At 45.5% G+C, this 17,867-nt stretch overlaps 1 protein-coding gene across 1 annotated transcript in view; it reads right to left on the reverse strand.

Annotated features, from left to right (window-relative positions):
• Nucleotides 1-17,867, reverse strand: part of LOC120988896 (extracellular calcium-sensing receptor-like) — a 41,903-nt gene that overhangs the window by 12,091 nt on the left and 11,945 nt on the right. The window contains exons 3-4 of the mRNA XM_040416675.1: nucleotides 6,646-6,873; nucleotides 6,438-6,561 (exon numbers count right to left, since the gene is read on the reverse strand). Of these exons, the coding sequence (XP_040272609.1) occupies nucleotides 6,438-6,561; nucleotides 6,646-6,873 (352 nt within the window). The remainder of the gene's footprint in view (nucleotides 1-6,437; nucleotides 6,562-6,645; nucleotides 6,874-17,867) is intronic.

Below are 17,867 nucleotides of genomic sequence, written 5' to 3' on the forward strand. Positions count from 1 at the left end.
ACATGGGTACTGGAGCCTTCCGCATTATCTGAATTAGAATCCAAAGAGTCCATGTCCGTGGAACTGAATGACACACCTGTATTGCGTTTTGCTCTGGATTTAAATCGATTCATTTTCTTGAGAATGGATCGAGGAGTTCCTGATTTGGTATTAGACCATGTATATACTGAATTAGTACTGTAATCCAGGAGATCTCGATTAAATTTGTTCTGCTTGAACTCAATAAGCATGTCCTCCAGTTTATTAAGGTTTTCATTTAGTTTGGCATCCAAATCCTGGAAGCTCTCATCCAATTCATGGTGTTTTAATTCCTCTTGTAATATTTTGATCTCATCATGGGTTTCTTTTAGAGCAGTTTCTTCATGTGAAATAATTAACTCCATTAATTTGATGGAACATTCTGATAGAGTGTTATACCATTGTGTGGTAAAAGAATCAGAGTAAGTCGTGGTTGGTTGCTTTCTTAGCCGCAATCCCCTAGGCACCATATTCTTATCTAGGTATTTCTTTAGGGATGTGCAGTCCCACCACGTCTTCAACTCCTTTGCCAAAAGTTTCTCCAGTGACGTCATTTTTATTTTTAAATCAATTTCACCCTGTTTGGATGTGCCTGCTATATTGAAAATATTGTCCATCTTTTTCATGCGGTCTTCACATTGCTCCATTGAGCGTAATGCCGCAGACATAATCCAAAGCAATGTATAGCAGGTTTTGTGGATCCCAAGCAAAAAGAAAAAACTTATTTTGCGTATTCAGGTGAGGGGGAGTGCACTGCCATCCACCACACGTCATAAAAAACATCCCTAAGGGAGAAATGATTAGGGCAAAGAGAAATTGCTCCACCCCAGAGCTCTTTGAAAAAGAAGCAAAAAACATTGCAGCCAGACTTAAAGTGAGGGGCTACACCCAAACTAATATTGAGAGAGGAATTAATTTTGCCAGATCTAAAGATAGAGAAACCCTTATTTTTCCAAAAAATCATAAAAATAAGAACATAGATAATGAGAATAAAAATTCTGAGCGGGACATTAATGATAAGGGACATGAAAATAAAAATAAAAATAAAAACAAGAATAGTAATAAAAATATCATGACTAAGGACACCACTATTAAAAAAGAAGAACCCATCACCTTTATCACTAACTATAGTAGAGACTATTTTAAGGTTTGCAAAATTATACGTAAACATCTCCATATTTTGAACTATAATGAAGAATGGAAAAATGTAGTTTCAACAGGGATTAGATGTGTAGCAAAAAAAGCCCCCACAGTAGGGCAAAAAATCAGCCCCAGTCTATATAGGGAAAATTTCCCCAAAACGACTAGCTGGCCCAAAACAAACGGTAATTACAAATGCGGCAGCAATAAATGTATATGCTGTCGACATATGCTTATTTCAAAAGAGGTCACATCTGTGGCCAATAATAAACAACACGTGCTTAAGCAATATATAAATTGTAAAACAGATCATGTAGTTTATGTTATAACATGCAAAATATGTAACCTTCAATACGTGGGCTGCACCACTAATGAACTTAAGGTGCGTATAAGAAAACACCTGAGTGATGTCCCCCATTTTATGTCCCGTAATGTCTCAGCGGCTACCAGACATTTTGCCACTGTTCACAAAGGTGATGTTTCTGCGTTTTCTGTACAGGGAGTGGAAGTGGTTTCCACACCTTCCAGGGGGGGCGATCGCAAACAGAAGCTTCTAAGTAGGGAAACATATTGGATGTTCATTCTAGATACTTGCATACCAAAAGGTCTGAACAAGAAACATGATTTAACTCTGCAATATATGTAGTGCATCAATATGTTTATATGTTTATATGTGGTCTCTGAGCGGTTAACACTGTGAAGCACTGCGTCCCCACCCACATGCTCCAGGGAGGATCCACTAATCCAGGAGCACCTGGGTCTGGGACACAGTCTCCAATTAACTAAGAAGGAGGAGTTACCCATTTGTGTGGTAAATAAAGTTTGTGTTTTTAGTACACCTTTGTATTGTCTTGAAGAAGGGCTCAATACCACAGCCCGAAACGCGTCACAATCTTGTGTCTCTCCATGTGACATCTTTGTTGGATTTTATTACAAGCCGAATAAAGAAAACTTTTTATATGCTGAAGCTGGAATCAACCTTTCTCTTTGTTCAATGACACTGCTGATACACACAGGATCTTCCCCCTACCTGTTCTTGTGCAATGCTCTGCAGATCTCCTCCAGTCTTTCAGCTCTGTATCTGCAGGATGAGGAGGGAAGATTCTGTGCCCAGCATTTGTCTCTTCACTGCCTGCAGCTGCTCAGTAAAGCCTTCAGCCCTGAGTCTGTGCTGCTGATGGTAGAAGGGGTTAAACTTTCCTGAAGAATCCAGTGGTAGGGAGACACAGGGCAGACAGCACTGCAGGGGGCTTGGCCAGCACAGTGATGTCACAGACACAGACCTGCTCCTCAGGTTTCTGTTCGAGACATCATCAGAGCAGGGAGAGAAGCTGATATCACAAGTCATGTGACCTTCATTGAAATCTGAGAAGGGAGCCACTGCACATAAAGTAAGTGAATGGTAAAGGCCTTACATTTGATTAGTTAGAAACATACAAAGAATAAAAAATAACTCAGACAACCCGTTAATACTTGTAAATGACAGGACACTACCAAATACATTAGATGGCCAGCCAATCCCATAAGATATGATGGGTTTGGCCAATACCCAATTATTATGTATGACCAACTTAGGCAATGTGACTTCAGAGATGAATTCAGGCAATAATTGCCGCTGACTTGCTCACCTGCCCATAGCTTCAGGGATCTGGTGACCTGGTCCCACCATTGTCTACCTCTCCTTTCCCAGTGGTGCTCGCCATCAGAGTAATAATACTCATTTTTTTGCAGGCTGAGGCCTGCTTCTTGTCCCCTAAAGGCATGCAGGCACTCTCTCACTCCAGATCTTAAAAGGCCAGAATGCAAGCACTCTAATATTCACCAGCCAATGGCTCATTACCCTGGGATACTTCAGGTACCTTACTCTGTGGGAAGGTTCCTGAGCAATAGGTTTTAGTTTTCTAGTTTCCTGCAAAGGTGTGTCATTTGTTCATTTACATATACCTGTTCCATGTACCAACTTCTGCTTGACTTCTGAAATTGACCCTTCACTGCCTGACCCAATTCCTGACCTTTCTCCATTCTGACCCTGAGCTGCCTGCCCTGACCTCTAACTTTTTACCATATTGGTTATACTCTCCCCGCCCTGACCTCAGCCTGTTCCTGACTATGTTTTTGCCTGATTCCTTAAAGCAGTGTTTCTTGACACCCATGGATCAGCAGTCACTTGAGACTACTTCCAGAGGTAGCACCTGGTGGTTCCCTTCAGTGGAGTCCAGATCTCTATATAGCGCTTAAAGGGTGAGGATCTAGTGTGCCACTTAGAAAACTTTCTTAGGAGTAGGGTTGAGTGAACCCAGACCAAAATGTTCGGGTTTGTACTGAACATTACGGTGTCCGTGTACCCAAACCCGAACACGGACTTTGCTGCAAAAGTCCGTGTTCGGGTACAGTGTTCTGATACTAAATAAAGCTTGTTGAAAGGCTGCAGAGCAGCCCATCAACAAGCTTTTGAAGGGGTATTCCCATTACAGACAATGGGGGCATACCACCTCTGGGACCAGCACCTACAACGAGAACAGAGCGGGGAGAGCTGTGGCTGCAGGACCCTGGATTTCCCAGGGTCCGTCGACCACCAAGCACTGTGCCCCGCTACTCCCATAGAAGTGAATGGGAGCACACCACGAATGCGAGTCCCGGCTCCCATTCATTTCTATGGGGCAGACGTAAAATAGCAGAGCCAGCGCTCGGCTATTTTTAGCTGCCCCATTGAAATGAATGGAGGGCGGCTGCGCATGCGCAGTGCGCCCTCTGTTCATTTCCCCGCTCTGTTCTCATTGTAGTTGCAGGTCCCAGAGGACCTATAAGACAATGGGGGCATATCCTAGCGATATGCCCCCATTGTCTGTGATGGGAATACCCCTTTAAGCTGTGAGCACTTGGGAGCCATCATAGTCATGCCTACTATTGGCATGGCTGTGATTGGCCGGTGCAGCATGTGACCCTGCATGCATAAATGCCAGATCACATGTCGCGCCGCCATTCTGCTGTAATTAGTGTAGGGACAGGACGCTGTTGTAGTGAGGGACAGTGTTTGGCTTTTATTGTGGGTGTTCAGTCTGTGGGTGACCTGTAGGCATTTTTGGTGGGTGCAATACACCTCCTTTGCACCAGTGGCACAGAAATTCAATACTTAACCGTGCTGTAAATTCTTTTGGTGACCTGTAGCCATTTTATGGGGTGCAAAACACCTCCATTGCATCCGTCACACAGAAAAACAATACTTAATCTGGCTGTTAATTTTGTTGGTGAGACCTATATCAATTAGCCTCCATGACTCGGAAATACAATAGTTAATCAGTCTGTTAATTTTGTGGGTGCCCTCAAAGAATGAGGAGAGCATCAAATAAGGGACATGGTCATGGTGCTTCTTGTGTTGGTGGTAATGGAGCTCCTGCTGCAGGGAGAGGACGTTGTGCATCTGTGCTAGCTAAGCACCCAAATGAAACGCCTTCCTCTGGTGCATGCAGGTGACAGGACATTCTGTGTCATTTTGTAGGCCCAAATACCACTGTATGAATGGTGAGGCCAGAACAAGTGGAGGCGGTAGCAGATTGCATGGCTGACAGTGCCTCCTGTTCCTTAATATTGTCTTCCACCTGGTCCACTGCGGAAAGCGCAGTCGGCACCACCACTGCACCGAGGGACAGAGCACACCAAAGCCAGCTCAAAGAATTTCCCTAGCATGGCAGTTCTTCAGGCAATGTGCTGACAACAGGAAATGGGTGGTTTGCACACTGTGCAGTCAGAGCCTAAAGCGAGGTATAAATGCTCTAAACCTGAGCACCACCTGCAAGACCAGGCATCTAGCTGCAAACCACGAGCTGCAGTGGAGTAGACACCTAAAAAAAACACAAAAGATCAGAGGCTCCTCCTGCTCCCTTTTCTACTGCAGTCTCAGCCTCTTCCTCCCCCTCTGGAGCGACAGGGCCACCTGGCATTCCGCAGAGAGGATGTGACAGCAACACAACCAATAGCAGCAGTCACCGAGCATCTTCACACTGTCCCATGGAAGTGTTCAGCTGTAAGTCCCCCAAACACTGGAGAGAAAGAGGAAGTACCCCCCTACCCACCCACAAGCCCTGGCCCTGAATGCCAGCCTTTCAAAATTCCTGGCCTTTGAAATGCTGCTATTCTGCCTGGTGGAGACAGACAGTTTTAAAAACTTAATGACGGTGGCTGTCCCACAGTATGTGGTTCCCAGCCGCCACTACTTTTCCAGGCGAGCCATACCTGCCGTGCTTGAAAAAGTGGTGGACAAAAGAAGGTGTGCGCTGCTCAAGGCCATCAGTGGCCACATAACCACCGATACATGGACCAGTAAACATAGGCAGGGAAATTATATCTCCCTAACTGCCCACTGAGTAAATGGCGGCTGGGCCTGAGACGGAAAGCAGTTTGGCGCATGTCCTACCACCACAGAGGATTTCAGAATGTGCCCCCTGTTGCCTACTACTCTGCTTCCTCCTCCTTATCCTCCTCCTTATCCTCCTCTACCGCCTTCACATCCGGTCAGCGTAACACCTGCATCACCAACTTCAGCACAGCCAGGGAAAAACCCCACACCACACAGGAGCTATAGATAGGCATTGAAGAACAGAGTGGTTGGTGCCGCTGAGCCTCAAGTCCGGCCTGGTGGTGTGCCTGTCAGCGCTGCAGAGTAATTTCTGCCTTATCGCTCACCACCTCATATGTGATGTACCCACAAGGTGGAACTCCACCTTGCACAAGCTGGAGGGACTGTGCGAGCAGCAGCAGGCGATAGTGGATTTTCAGCTGCAGCATGCATGGGTGAGTGGCTCTGCGGAACAGCACCACTTCACCACCAACAAGTGCGCATCCATTTGGGACATGTGAGCCATGTTGCGCTGATTCCAGTACTCCACAAACATGGCCAGTGCTGATGATGACGTCCTCAGCATTACTATCCCTCTTCTATGCCTCCTTGAAAAAACGCTTCAGGCGCTGATGGATGAGTATGTGGCACAGAAAGGAAGAGGAGGAGGAAGAGGGATCATTCCCACGGTTATCAGGCCAGTCATCCACACGTGGCTCAGAGGGTGGGTTTCTTCACCAACCGTGGCCAGGTACACAACTGTCCAGCCAGGGCTCATGTATTTGATTTAAAGTTTTTAAGAATACTCTACAATACTCTTCAAAGGTGGTGCTTAAGGGTTTGTATCGGGGGCTAACTGGTTGATATTAGGTTTTAGTTAATTGAGGACACCAGTAGAGAGCTTTGGTTGAGTTTAGCAAGGACCATACATTTAAATATACACCTGTTTGGTTGGATATTTCACCTTCTGAACAAGGAATACAGTCATAACAACACACCGGTTGCCCTTTTCGAGCAGCTTTCCGGAATCCAGGGGAGCAGCTTTCACTGCATACTGAGCTGGGGACCTAAAGATAGAAAGAAAATATTACATTATAAAGTTATGGTGTTCTTATGTACATAGTCCTCTAACAGTACATATGACATGGTACCTCGCTGCCACCGGTGATCCACTTGATAGCTGTGATATTGATGCTCAATTCATTTTCTTTAGCTTGACGTAAATTGTACCGTCCAACTGTCTCAAAGTGAATAACACCATCTGAGTTCCTATGCCAGTTTAGAAGGTCATAGTCAGTTGGAGGGTTTCCATTGGCATCGAAGAACATCTCTTCTCCCATCCGATTTTTGAAATAGACATGCCTCAAGTGGTGGAAAACCTAGAGAATAGATAGGTTCCATATGTTTTTTTATTTGGTAAAGATTACAAGGTAAACAAATGACGTCCACAGCTATGACTTCCATAGGTGAAATTTCACCTGTGCTCATCTCCAAATACAGTACTGTGCAAACTTTTAAGGCAGGTGTGGGAATGCTTTCAAAGATATGTGTTAATAGTTAAAATTTTAATTTATTTTGCAGTAGGACAATGACTAGAAATGAGCGTATTTTTCAAAAATTCACTGAGTTTTCCAAAAAGATTTGATTTGATCCGAATTTATTAGTGTGAATCGCATTAAAAATCAGCTATTCCCGGCTGCAGAGAGCCCCTATATTGGTTTAGAACACTTTAGACTGCAGAAACATGCATAGGGAGTCTGCTGTGGTAGTGAAACAGTAACTTTGTGTCTGTATGACAGGCAGTTGACAGGCCTCACTCTTAGAATCACTTCACACTTCACTTGTTTAGTCAGTTACGGGGACAAAACTGACCAAATAACTCAAGTGTGAACTTATCCTTATAGGTCAAGGTTAGCGTCAGGTATAAAGAACCATGCAGTGGCCCAAGATTGTACTGTAGAGTGAAAGAGCACACTATTTTTACACCGTCATCAGCTGATTCCATATAGATTTCTACAGAACCTGTTCTGTTACATGCTGAAACAAGTAGAGCCCCCCTGACAGAGTGGAGAGCAAGTTTGCATTGACATCACTGTTTATTTTGCCTTTCTTTTGATCAGTCATAAGATAAAAAAAAACAAAAAAGGATCCTGTCTTTGGAGCATCCGCCTTCACATGGTCAGCATTTGGTCAGTAATCCATCAGTATTGCTAAGGCCAAAAGAGAAACAGGAGTGGATCCAAAAAAGAGATTACACGTGATTGGAAAGTTTGTATGTCTTCTGTGTTTTTTACCCATTCCTACTTTTGGCTTCCAAATCATGAGCATATCCTGATGCAAAATAGGGACCATGTGATACAGGCCTTATGGATGCTCCAAAGACAGGATAGAGTGGGCAGGGTGGCAACACAGGGGCCCACATTATGGGGAGGGTGGCAATCGCATGAGGAGTCAACACAGTGACCCAGTTACATTATGGGGAGGGAGGTAACCGCATGAAGAGTCAACATAGTGGCCCAGTTACACAGTAGTGAGGCGGCAACCACATGAGGAGTCAACACAGTGGACTGTGTAGAGAGTAGTAAAGATGAGCGAATTGAAGTTGACGAAGTGGAATTCGATCCGAATTTCAGGAAAAATTTGATTAGCACCGAATCTGAATTTCCTCACGCTTCGTGGTAACAAATCGCATTTTTTCCTAAAATGGCTGCTGCACATGTGAGGAAATGGAGCACGGAACTCTGGGAAAGCAGGATCACCCATAATGCCAAGCATGCAGCCAATCAGCAGCCAGCCCCTGTGAGGTCACAGCCTTATAAATACCCTCAGCCATCTTGGATTCAGCAATTTTACAGTGTACTTAGTGTGGAGAGAGATGTCTGCAGGCACTAGGGACAGTTCTAGGAAAGACTTCATTGTGCTGAAAAAACGATTTACAAGTTTAGAGAAGGATTAGTCAAGGTGTAGGGAAAGGATAGGGAGGAATCATCTACACTATAAAAGTAGAACAGAGTGCAATAGGAGAGTGTACAGCCTGGGTAATAGGAGTGATTCTATTACACCTTGCTGCACTAATTGGGGATCCAAATAGCTTTTAGGTTGTTTGTACTATATCATACATCACTAATTCCAGCAAACCTTGCTTGTGATTGGGGTGCAAGTTCTGTGTGATACAGCCATTTACGGGGTGCATTAATAGGGAAGATACGTACGTCCTATTAGACTTTCTGAGTTGATTTTACATTGTTTTACTTTTTTTTTTTTGGGGGGGGTTATAATATATAATTAAATTGTATATATTATATATATATATATATATATATATATATATATATATATATATATATATACAGTCCTGATCAAAAGTTTAAGACCACTTGAAAAATGGCAAAAGAACATATTTAGCATGGCTGGATCTTAACAAGGTTCCAAGTAGAGCTTCAACATGCAACAAGAAGAAATAGGAGTGAGACAAAACATTTTTTGAGCATTCAATTTAATGAAAACAACGAATAAACTGAAACAGGCTGTTTTTCAGCTGATCAAAAGTTTAGGACCACACCTCCAAAAAAAAACTAAACCCCTTCAAAACAGAAATCCAACTTCCAAACATGAACTCAGTAATGAGTAGCTCCGCCGTTATTGTTTATCACTTCCAAAATTCGTTTCAGCATGCTTGATGCAAGCGTTTCCATGAGGTGAGTGGAAACATTTCTCCAAGTGGTGAAGACGGCCGCACGAAGGCCATCTACTGTCTGGAACTGTTGTCCATTTTTGTAAACTTCCCTTGCCATCCATCCCCAAAGGTTCTCAATTGGATTTAGATCAAGGGAACACGCAGGATGGGCCAAAAGAGTGATGTTATTCTCCTGGAAGAAGTCCCTTGTCCTGCGGGCATTGTGTACTATAGCGTTGTCCTGTTAAAAAAAACCCAGTCATTACCACACAGACGAGGGCCCTCAGTCATGAGGAATGCTCTCTGCAACATCTGGACAGAGCCAGCGGCCGTTTGACGTCCCTGCACTTCCTGAAGCTCCATTGTTCCACTGAAGGAAAAAGCACCCCAGACCATTATGGCGCCCCCTCCACTGTGGCACATAGAAAACATCTCAGGTGGGATCTGCTTGTCATGCCAGTAATGTTGGAAACCATCAGGACCATCAAGGTTACATTTTTTCTCATCAGAGAATAAAACTTTCTTCCACCTTTGAATGCCCCATGTTTGGTGCTCTCTTGCAATGTCCAAACAAGCAGTTCTGTGGCATTCAAGGAGACGAGGTCTTTGAAGATGTTTTTTGTTTTTGAAGCCCTTCAGTCTCAGATGCCATCTGATGGTTATGGGGATGCAGTCAGCACCAGTAATGGCCTTAATTTTGGTCGAGGATCGTCCAGTGTCTTGACGGACAGCCAATTGGATCCTCCGGCTCAGTGCTGATGAAATTTTTTTGGGTCTTCCACTTGACTTTTTTGTTCCATAACCCTCAGGATCATTTAGGAAATTCCAAATGACTGTCTTACTGCGTCCCACCTCAGCAGCGATGGTGCGCTGTGAGAGTCCCTGCTTATGCAGTTCAACAACCCGACCACGTTCAAAAAGGGAAAGTATTTTTTCCATCATAACGTGTAACTACCTGACAGAAAATGACAATAAATCCACATCTTTGCACAGATTTGGCCTTTTAAAGGCATGAGGTCTTAAACTTTTGATCAGCTGAAAAACAGCCTGTTTCAGTTTATTCGTTGTTTTCATTAAATTGAATGCTCAAAAAATGTTTTGTCTTACTCCCATTTCTTCTTGTTGCATGTTGAAGCTCTACTTAGAACCTTGTTAGGATCCAGCCATGCTAAATATGATTTTTTGCCATTTTACAAGTGGTCTTAAACTTTTGATCAGGACTGTATATACAGGTCCTTCTCAAAAAATTTGCATATTGTGATAAAGTTCATTATTTTCTGTAATGTACTGATAAAAATTAGACTTTCATATATTTTAGATTCATTACACACAACTGAAGTAGTTTAAGCCCTTTCTTGTTTTAATATTGATGATTTTGGCATACAGCTCATGAAAACCAGAAATTCCTATCTCAGAAAATTAGCATATCATGAAAATGTTCTCTAAACGAGCTATTAACCTAATCATCTGAATCAACTAATTAACTCTAAACACCTGCAAAAGATTCCTGAGGCTATTAAAAACTCCCAGCCTGGTTCATTACTCAAAACCGCAATCATGGGTAAGACTGCCGACCTGACTGCTGTCCAGAAGGCCATCATTGACACCCTCAAGCTAGAGGGTAAGACACAGAAAGAAATTTCTGAACGAATAGGCTGTTCCCAGAGTGCTGTATCAAGGCACCTCAGTGGGAAGTCTGTGGGAAGGAAAAAGTGTGTCAGAAAACGCTGCACAACGAGAAGAGGTGACCGGACCTTGAGGAAGATTGTGGAGAAGGACCGATTCTAGACCTTGGGGGACCTGCGGAAGCAGTGGACTGAGTCTGGAGTAGAAACATCCAGAGCCACCGTGTACAGGCGTGTGCAGGAAATGGGCTACAGGAGCCGCATTCTCCAGGTCAAGCCACTTTTGAACCAGAAACAGCGGCAGAAGCGCCTGACCTGGGCTACAGAGAAGCAGGACTGGACTGTTGCTCAGTGGTCCAAAGTACTTTTTTCGGATGAAAGCAAATTTTGCATGTCATTCGGAAATCAAGGTGCCAGAGTCTGGAGGAAGACTGGGGAGAGGGAAATGCCAAAATGCCTGAAGTCCAGTGTCAAGTACCACAGTCTGGACTGGTGTTGGTCCACTGTGTTTTATCAAGGGCAGGGTCAATGCAGCTAGCTATCAGGAGATTTTGGAGCACTCCATGCTTCCATCTGCTGAAAAGCTTTATGGAGATGAAGATTTCATTTTTCAGCACGACCTGGCACCTGCTCACAGTGCCAAAACCACTGGTAAATGGTTTACTGACCATGGTATTACTGTGCTCAATTGGCCTGCCAACTCTCCTGACCTGAACCCCATAGAGAATCTGTGGGATATTGGGAAGAGAAAGTTGAGAGACGCAAGACCCAACACTCTGGATGAGCTTAAGGCCGCTATCGAAGCATCCTGGGCCTCCATAACACCTCAGCAGTGCCACAGGCTGATTGCCTCCATGCCACGCCGCATTGAAGCAGTCATTTCTGCAAAAGGATTCCCGACCAAGTATTGAGTGCATAACTGAACTTAATTATTTGAAGGTTGACTTTTTTTGTATTGGTTGGATGAAATATGCTAATTTTTTGAGATAGGAATTTTGGGTTTTCATGAGCTGTATGCCAAAATCATCAATATTAAAACAAGAAAAGGCTTGAACTACTTCAGTTGTGTGTAATGAATCTAAAATATATGAAAGTCTAATGTTTATCAGTACATTACAGAAAATAATGAACTTTATCACAATATGCTAATTTTTTGGGAAGGACCTGTATATATATATATATATATATATATATATATATATATAAAATAAGTCCAAGCTTGTGAGCAGCACAACTAAATAGAGTAGGTTGGGTGCCAGCGGTTGTAGGAGCGATCCAATCTCCAAGAAACATAAAAGGAATAGTCCACGGCACTTTCATAAGTAAAATAAAGATGTGACCAAAGCAACGTTTCGGTCCGCACACCTCTGTTCAGCGGTGAAGTTACATTGTACTACAGCCATTTACGGGGTGTATCAATAGGAGAGAAACTTACGACCTATTAGCCATTCTGAGTTGATTTTACATTGTTTTACTTTTTTGGGGGGTTAATTAATAGGGGAAAAAAATATATATTCATATATATATCATAACTGCCATTCAGCGGTGAAGTTACATTGTACTACAGCCATTTATGTGGTTTAGAAACAGAAAATATACGTTTGTCTCATCACCCGTTCTGCATTGAATTGTGATTGCTATATTTCTTTTTTTGGGGTTTAGAAATAGGAAAAAGTATACGTCTTAATTGCTGTTCTGCAGTGAATTGTGTTTTTTTTGGGGGGGGGAGAGTTTATTAATCAGAAAAAAATATATATTTGTCTTAATTGCCATTCAGCGGTGAAGTAACATTGTACTACAGCCTTTTTTGGGGGGTATTTTAATTTTAATTTAATTATTTTATCATACAGTATGTCAGACAGACAGGAGAAAGGCCCTTCAAAGGGAACAGGCAGTGGCCAAAATGTTTCTGTCGCAGGCAGCAGAAGAAGGGGGGTGGCAGCAGGAGTCGCAGCGAGATGCCTGGGCTCCTCTCTGTGTCATCTCGCAGTCGTGTCTTGACCAGCAACCCAGCGGTGCTTGAATGGCTGACTTGGTCTTCGAGTTTGTCGCAAGTAACATCAGACATCCCCAGCCAAGAGTCGGTGGGTTCCTCTAACACGATGCTTAGTTGACATGGCACGCAGTTCCCTCATCGCGAGAAGTATTATATGCCGTAGGCTCGGTTTGACTTTTCAGCAAGGACGAGCTACTAGAGGACAGTCAGCAGCTACTGAACAGTCAAGATCTGGAAGACACATCCGCCGCTTCCTCTGGTAGGCGGGCAAGTAGTGATGAGGAGAGTCAAGTGGGAGCAGGTGTTGCGAGCGGTCAGACTCCTGGCCATGAGACCGTTGAGGGGGACATCAGTGAAGTGCAGACAGTAGTGGATGATGATGATGATGTAGCTGGTCGCACTTAGGAGCTATGTGAAGAAGGGGCTTCATCATCAGGAGAAGAGGGTGGCAGCTTGCGCGTGAGGCAGGGGCTCAGCCAGCAGGGTGACAGCGTGGCTGAGAGTCAGCAGGGTGGCAGCAGTGGGAGGTCGGGAGCCAAACGTGCCTGGAGTAGACCACCCTCTTCGCAGGAGCCTACCGGCCCAAAAAGTAGCAGTGCAGGGGTTCATGGAGACAGAGGTAGCAGGCAGTCAGCATGGAGTGTTGCTGGGAAAATGCCATACTCAACGGTGTGGCAATTTTTTGTTAGGCTGCGAGAGGAGGTGAACATTGCCATTTGCCGGATTTGTGGAAAGAAGGTGAAGAGTGGCCAGGGTGCCAATGTTGGCACCTCGGCCGTGCGTTAACATATGCAGCGTCACCATAAAGTGGCCTGGGAGAACCGTGGCTCCGATGTGGTGGTCCAGCCTGCCGCAGCAACCGCTGCATCACCTAGTGGCACGCACCCAATTTCATGCAGTTTCATGCAGGCTACACCACCTCAGCCAAAGGGAGCTGTCTGTCCTTCCCATGATCTGCTGGTCCTGATGCTCCTGCTCCTCCTCGTCAGCAATCAATCACCGAAGTGATTGCCAAGAGACAACAGTTTGTGTGCACTCATCCAACGGTGCAGAAGCTGAACATGCTCCTAGTCAAGTTGGTGGTGCTGCAGTCCCTCCCTTTCCAAGTGGTGGACTCTGCACCTTTCAGAGAACTGATGGCTTGTGCGGAGCAGAGGTGGAGAGCCCCAATCCTTCATTTCTTTGCCAAAAAGGCAGTACCAGCCCTGCACACATATGTAGAACAGAAGGTAAGCCAGTCCCTTAGCCTGTCGGTGTCTGCCAAAGTGCACGGCAGCACCGATGTGTGGAGCTGTAACTACGGTCAAGGACAATATATGAACTTTACGGCCCACTGGGCAAATGTGGTTCCTGTCCAGCTACACCAGCAACTTGGCCAGGTGATGCCGCTTCTGCCTCCATGTTTTCACGCTGTTGGTCCTGCAACAATGTCAGCCTCTGCCTCCTCATCCTCTACCGTGTCCTCAGCCTCCACTGCAGGGACAATTCACAGTACCCCACCAGCATACCACATGTGCAGGGAACGACGGTGTCACGCTGTTCTGCACCTAGTTTGCCTGGGTGAACTGAGTCACACAGGGGAGGAACTGCTCTGCGTCCTTCATCAAGAAATCAAATCCTGCCTTTTTCTGCGATAACTCAAAAGTGGAACCATGGTGACCGACAATGGGAAGAACATAGTGTCGGCGCTGCATCAAGAAGGGCTGAGTCATGCTCCCTGCATGGCACATGTGTTCAATCTGGTTGTAAAGCGGTTCCTGAAGTCTTCTGACCATCTGCAAGACATCCTAAAAATGGCCAGGAAACTTTGCATGCATTTCAGCCACTTGTACACCGCAAAGCACAGCCTCCTTGTGCTGCAGCGACAGAACGGCATTCCCCAACATAGGCTAATATGCGATGTTTCCACCCGTTGGAATTCCACCCTCCTTATGTTGGACCGACTACATGAACAGAGAAACAATTTCCTGATAATACAGGCGGACAGAGCTACTCCCTGTAACTTCGATGTTAGCCAGTGGCACGCTCATGCCTGACACCTGCTGTTTGCTGGGGCCCTTTGAGGAGGCAACTTTATTTGTCAGTCGCCAGGACTACGGGATGAACAATGTCATTCCACTGTTTCATGTCCTGGAACAGATGCTGCTAAATCTGGCTGGCCAGGGGACAGGAGATGTGGCTACTACATCTCACGGCCACATGAGCCCTGTGGGGTCTGAATTAGAGGAGCAGGAGGACATTTGAGCACAAGCAATGCGTAAAGAAATGGGTGGTTTTTCTACACAGGTGACAGGATAGGAGGAGCAGGAGCAGCCAGAGGAGCTACAGGGCGATAAGGAAGAAGAGGCAGAGGACCCAGGCACACCGTGGCAGTATGCAGTGCAGATGGAGGCAGGGACTCCCTCAGAGTCACTTCAGCAAATGGCCCAATGCATGCTTACTTGCTTGCGTAGTGATAGACAAATTGTCACTATTTGCCAGAGGGGTGACTACTGGCTTTCCACCATGTTAGACCCTCGCTACCGGTCCAAAATGGGGGCCTTTTTCACACCCGCTGAGAGGGAGGACAAACTGAACTACTATCGAAACATCCTATGTAGTCAGTTGGCCTATGCCTATGTGCGCCATCGCCCATCCTCACGCAGGTCTGACCGGGGCCCTTTGCGCTCACGTTCCACTGCCATGGCTACTGGGGGGGCAGTAGCAGTACCAGCTCCATCAGCAGCAATTTAAGTCTAGAGTCGCTGATGAGCAGTTTTCTTCACCCACCTACTGAAGAAACTACTCCCATCAGCAGGTAGATATAGAGCAGAACCTGAACCAGCATGTTGTGGCATACTTGAAGTACACCCTGCCACCCCACATCGAAGAGCTCCTGGACTACTGGGCAGCCAAACTCGATTTTTGGCTGCAATGGGACAAGCTTTCCTGCCCGGCCAGTAGTGTGGCATCAGAGTGGGTGTTTAGTGTGGCGGGGGCTATAGTTACCCCAAAGAGAACTTGCCTGTCCACCCAAAATGTAGAGAAACTGACCATTATAAAAATAAATCAGGCAAGGATCAGCCAGGATTTCAAAACACCAATGCCTGATGCATCAAACTAGATAATCCATGGTGCCACACCAACACTTTGACAGAAGAGACCTGTTTCTTCTGGCTACCTGCTTCAGCTACTATTCTGATGCTGCCACCTGCCTGATGCCACACCTGCTGCCAGGTGCTCCTACTGTCAGCCACCATCTTCAGCTGGTACTGGTATTGTCCCCCACCTACCCACTATGTCACTGGGCCACTCTGTGGTCTCCTCATGCTGCTGCCACCTCATCACTCTGTGGTCTCCTCATGCTGCTGCCCCATCACCACTATGTCTCTGAGCCACTCTGTGATCTCCTCATGCTGCTGCCACATCACCACTCTGTGGTCTCCTCATGCTGCTGCCACATCACCCCTATGTGGTCTCCTCATGCTGCTGCCACATCACCACTATGTCTCTGGCCAGTTGCTGCCACAAATAAAGCTTGGCTGCCTTGTAGTCCAGGGGATCTTGGATGTAGGGGGACAGGGTGCAGTCCAAGAATGCCACCACATGCTGGTTTAGGTTCTGCTCCATGTCTTGCTACTGCTGCTGGTGGGTGGTTTTTTCACTAGGCACGTGAAGAAAAGTGCTCATTAGAGACTCCAGACTTAAGCTGCTGCTGATGGAGCTGGTGCTGCTCCTGTCCCCTCCACCCTCATCCAGCAGCCATGGCAGTGGAGCGTGAGTGCAGAGGGCCCTACCTCGTCAGACCTTCATGAGGATGGGAGATGTTGCACATAGGCAGCGGTCAACTGAATACATAGGATGTCTTAATAGTAGTCCCTCTTAGCGGGTGGAAAAAAGACCCCATTTTGGAGTGGTAGTGAGGGTCTAACATGGTGGGGAGACAGTGGTCATCCCTCTGCTGAATAGTGATAATACGGCTGTCACTACACAAGCAACTCAGCATGCATCTGGCCATTTGCGACTCAGAAGGACTCCCTGCCTCCATGCCCACTGCATACTGCCACGGTGTGTCGAGGTAATCTTCCTGGTCTTCCTCATCACCGTTTAGCTCCTCCTGCTCCTGCCCTGTCACTTCTGCATAAAAAACACCCATTTCTGTACACATTGCTCCAATGTCCTCCTCCTCCAGTTCCGCCCCCACAGGGCTCATGTGGCGTAAGATGTAGGCGCCACGTATCCTGTCCCCTGGCCAGCCAGATTTATCAGCATCTGCTACAGGATGTGAAGGAGTGGAATGACGTCATTCATACCATAGTCCTGGTGACTAAGGCTATTTTCACATATGCTCTTTCCCTTTCCGCTATTGAGATCAGTCATAGGATCTCAATAGAAGGGGAAAACGCTTCTGTTTTGTCCCCATTCATTGTCAATGGGGACAAAACTGAACAGAACAAAACGGAATGCATCAGAATGCATTTTGTTCCGTTAGGTTGCGTCCCCATCGCAGACAGAATAACACTGAAAGCAGCGTTTTTCTGTCAGCGATGTGGTGTGGAGCAAGAAGGATCCATCATGACACACAATGTAAGTCAATGGTTGCGGATCCGTTTTTTCAGACACAAAAGAAAACAGATCCGTCCCCCATTGACTTGCAATGGTTTTAGAGACGGATCCATCTTGGCTATTTTAGAGATAATCCATTATGGATCCAGCAAAAATACTGGTGTGAAAGTAGCCTAACAAATAAAGTGAATAGCATAAAACGACCATAGGTGTCCCTATTGCCAAAACCTAGTGTATCAACGAATTGTTGTGGCTGGTAAAGGGATCAACCAATTAAAAGAAGCCGGTACAAACTCCCAAGTATACCAAACAAAAAATGGAGCTCGCAAAGTACCCATAAAAAATAGTATTTTATTAAGTTACAATGTCTAACAAAATATACCATTAAAAAGGGGGAAGTGACAGAACAGGCACCATCCTGGCACTACACACACTACAGACTACAGAATGAAATATTAATATTCGATGTAAATAAATACATATAATGATAAAAATTAATACTGGGGTGAGTCAATAGTGGCAAAAGACATA

This window comes from Bufo bufo, chromosome 1 (genome assembly GCF_905171765.1).
Source record: "Bufo bufo chromosome 1, aBufBuf1.1, whole genome shotgun sequence".
Lineage (NCBI taxonomy): Eukaryota > Metazoa > Chordata > Amphibia > Anura > Bufonidae > Bufo > Bufo bufo.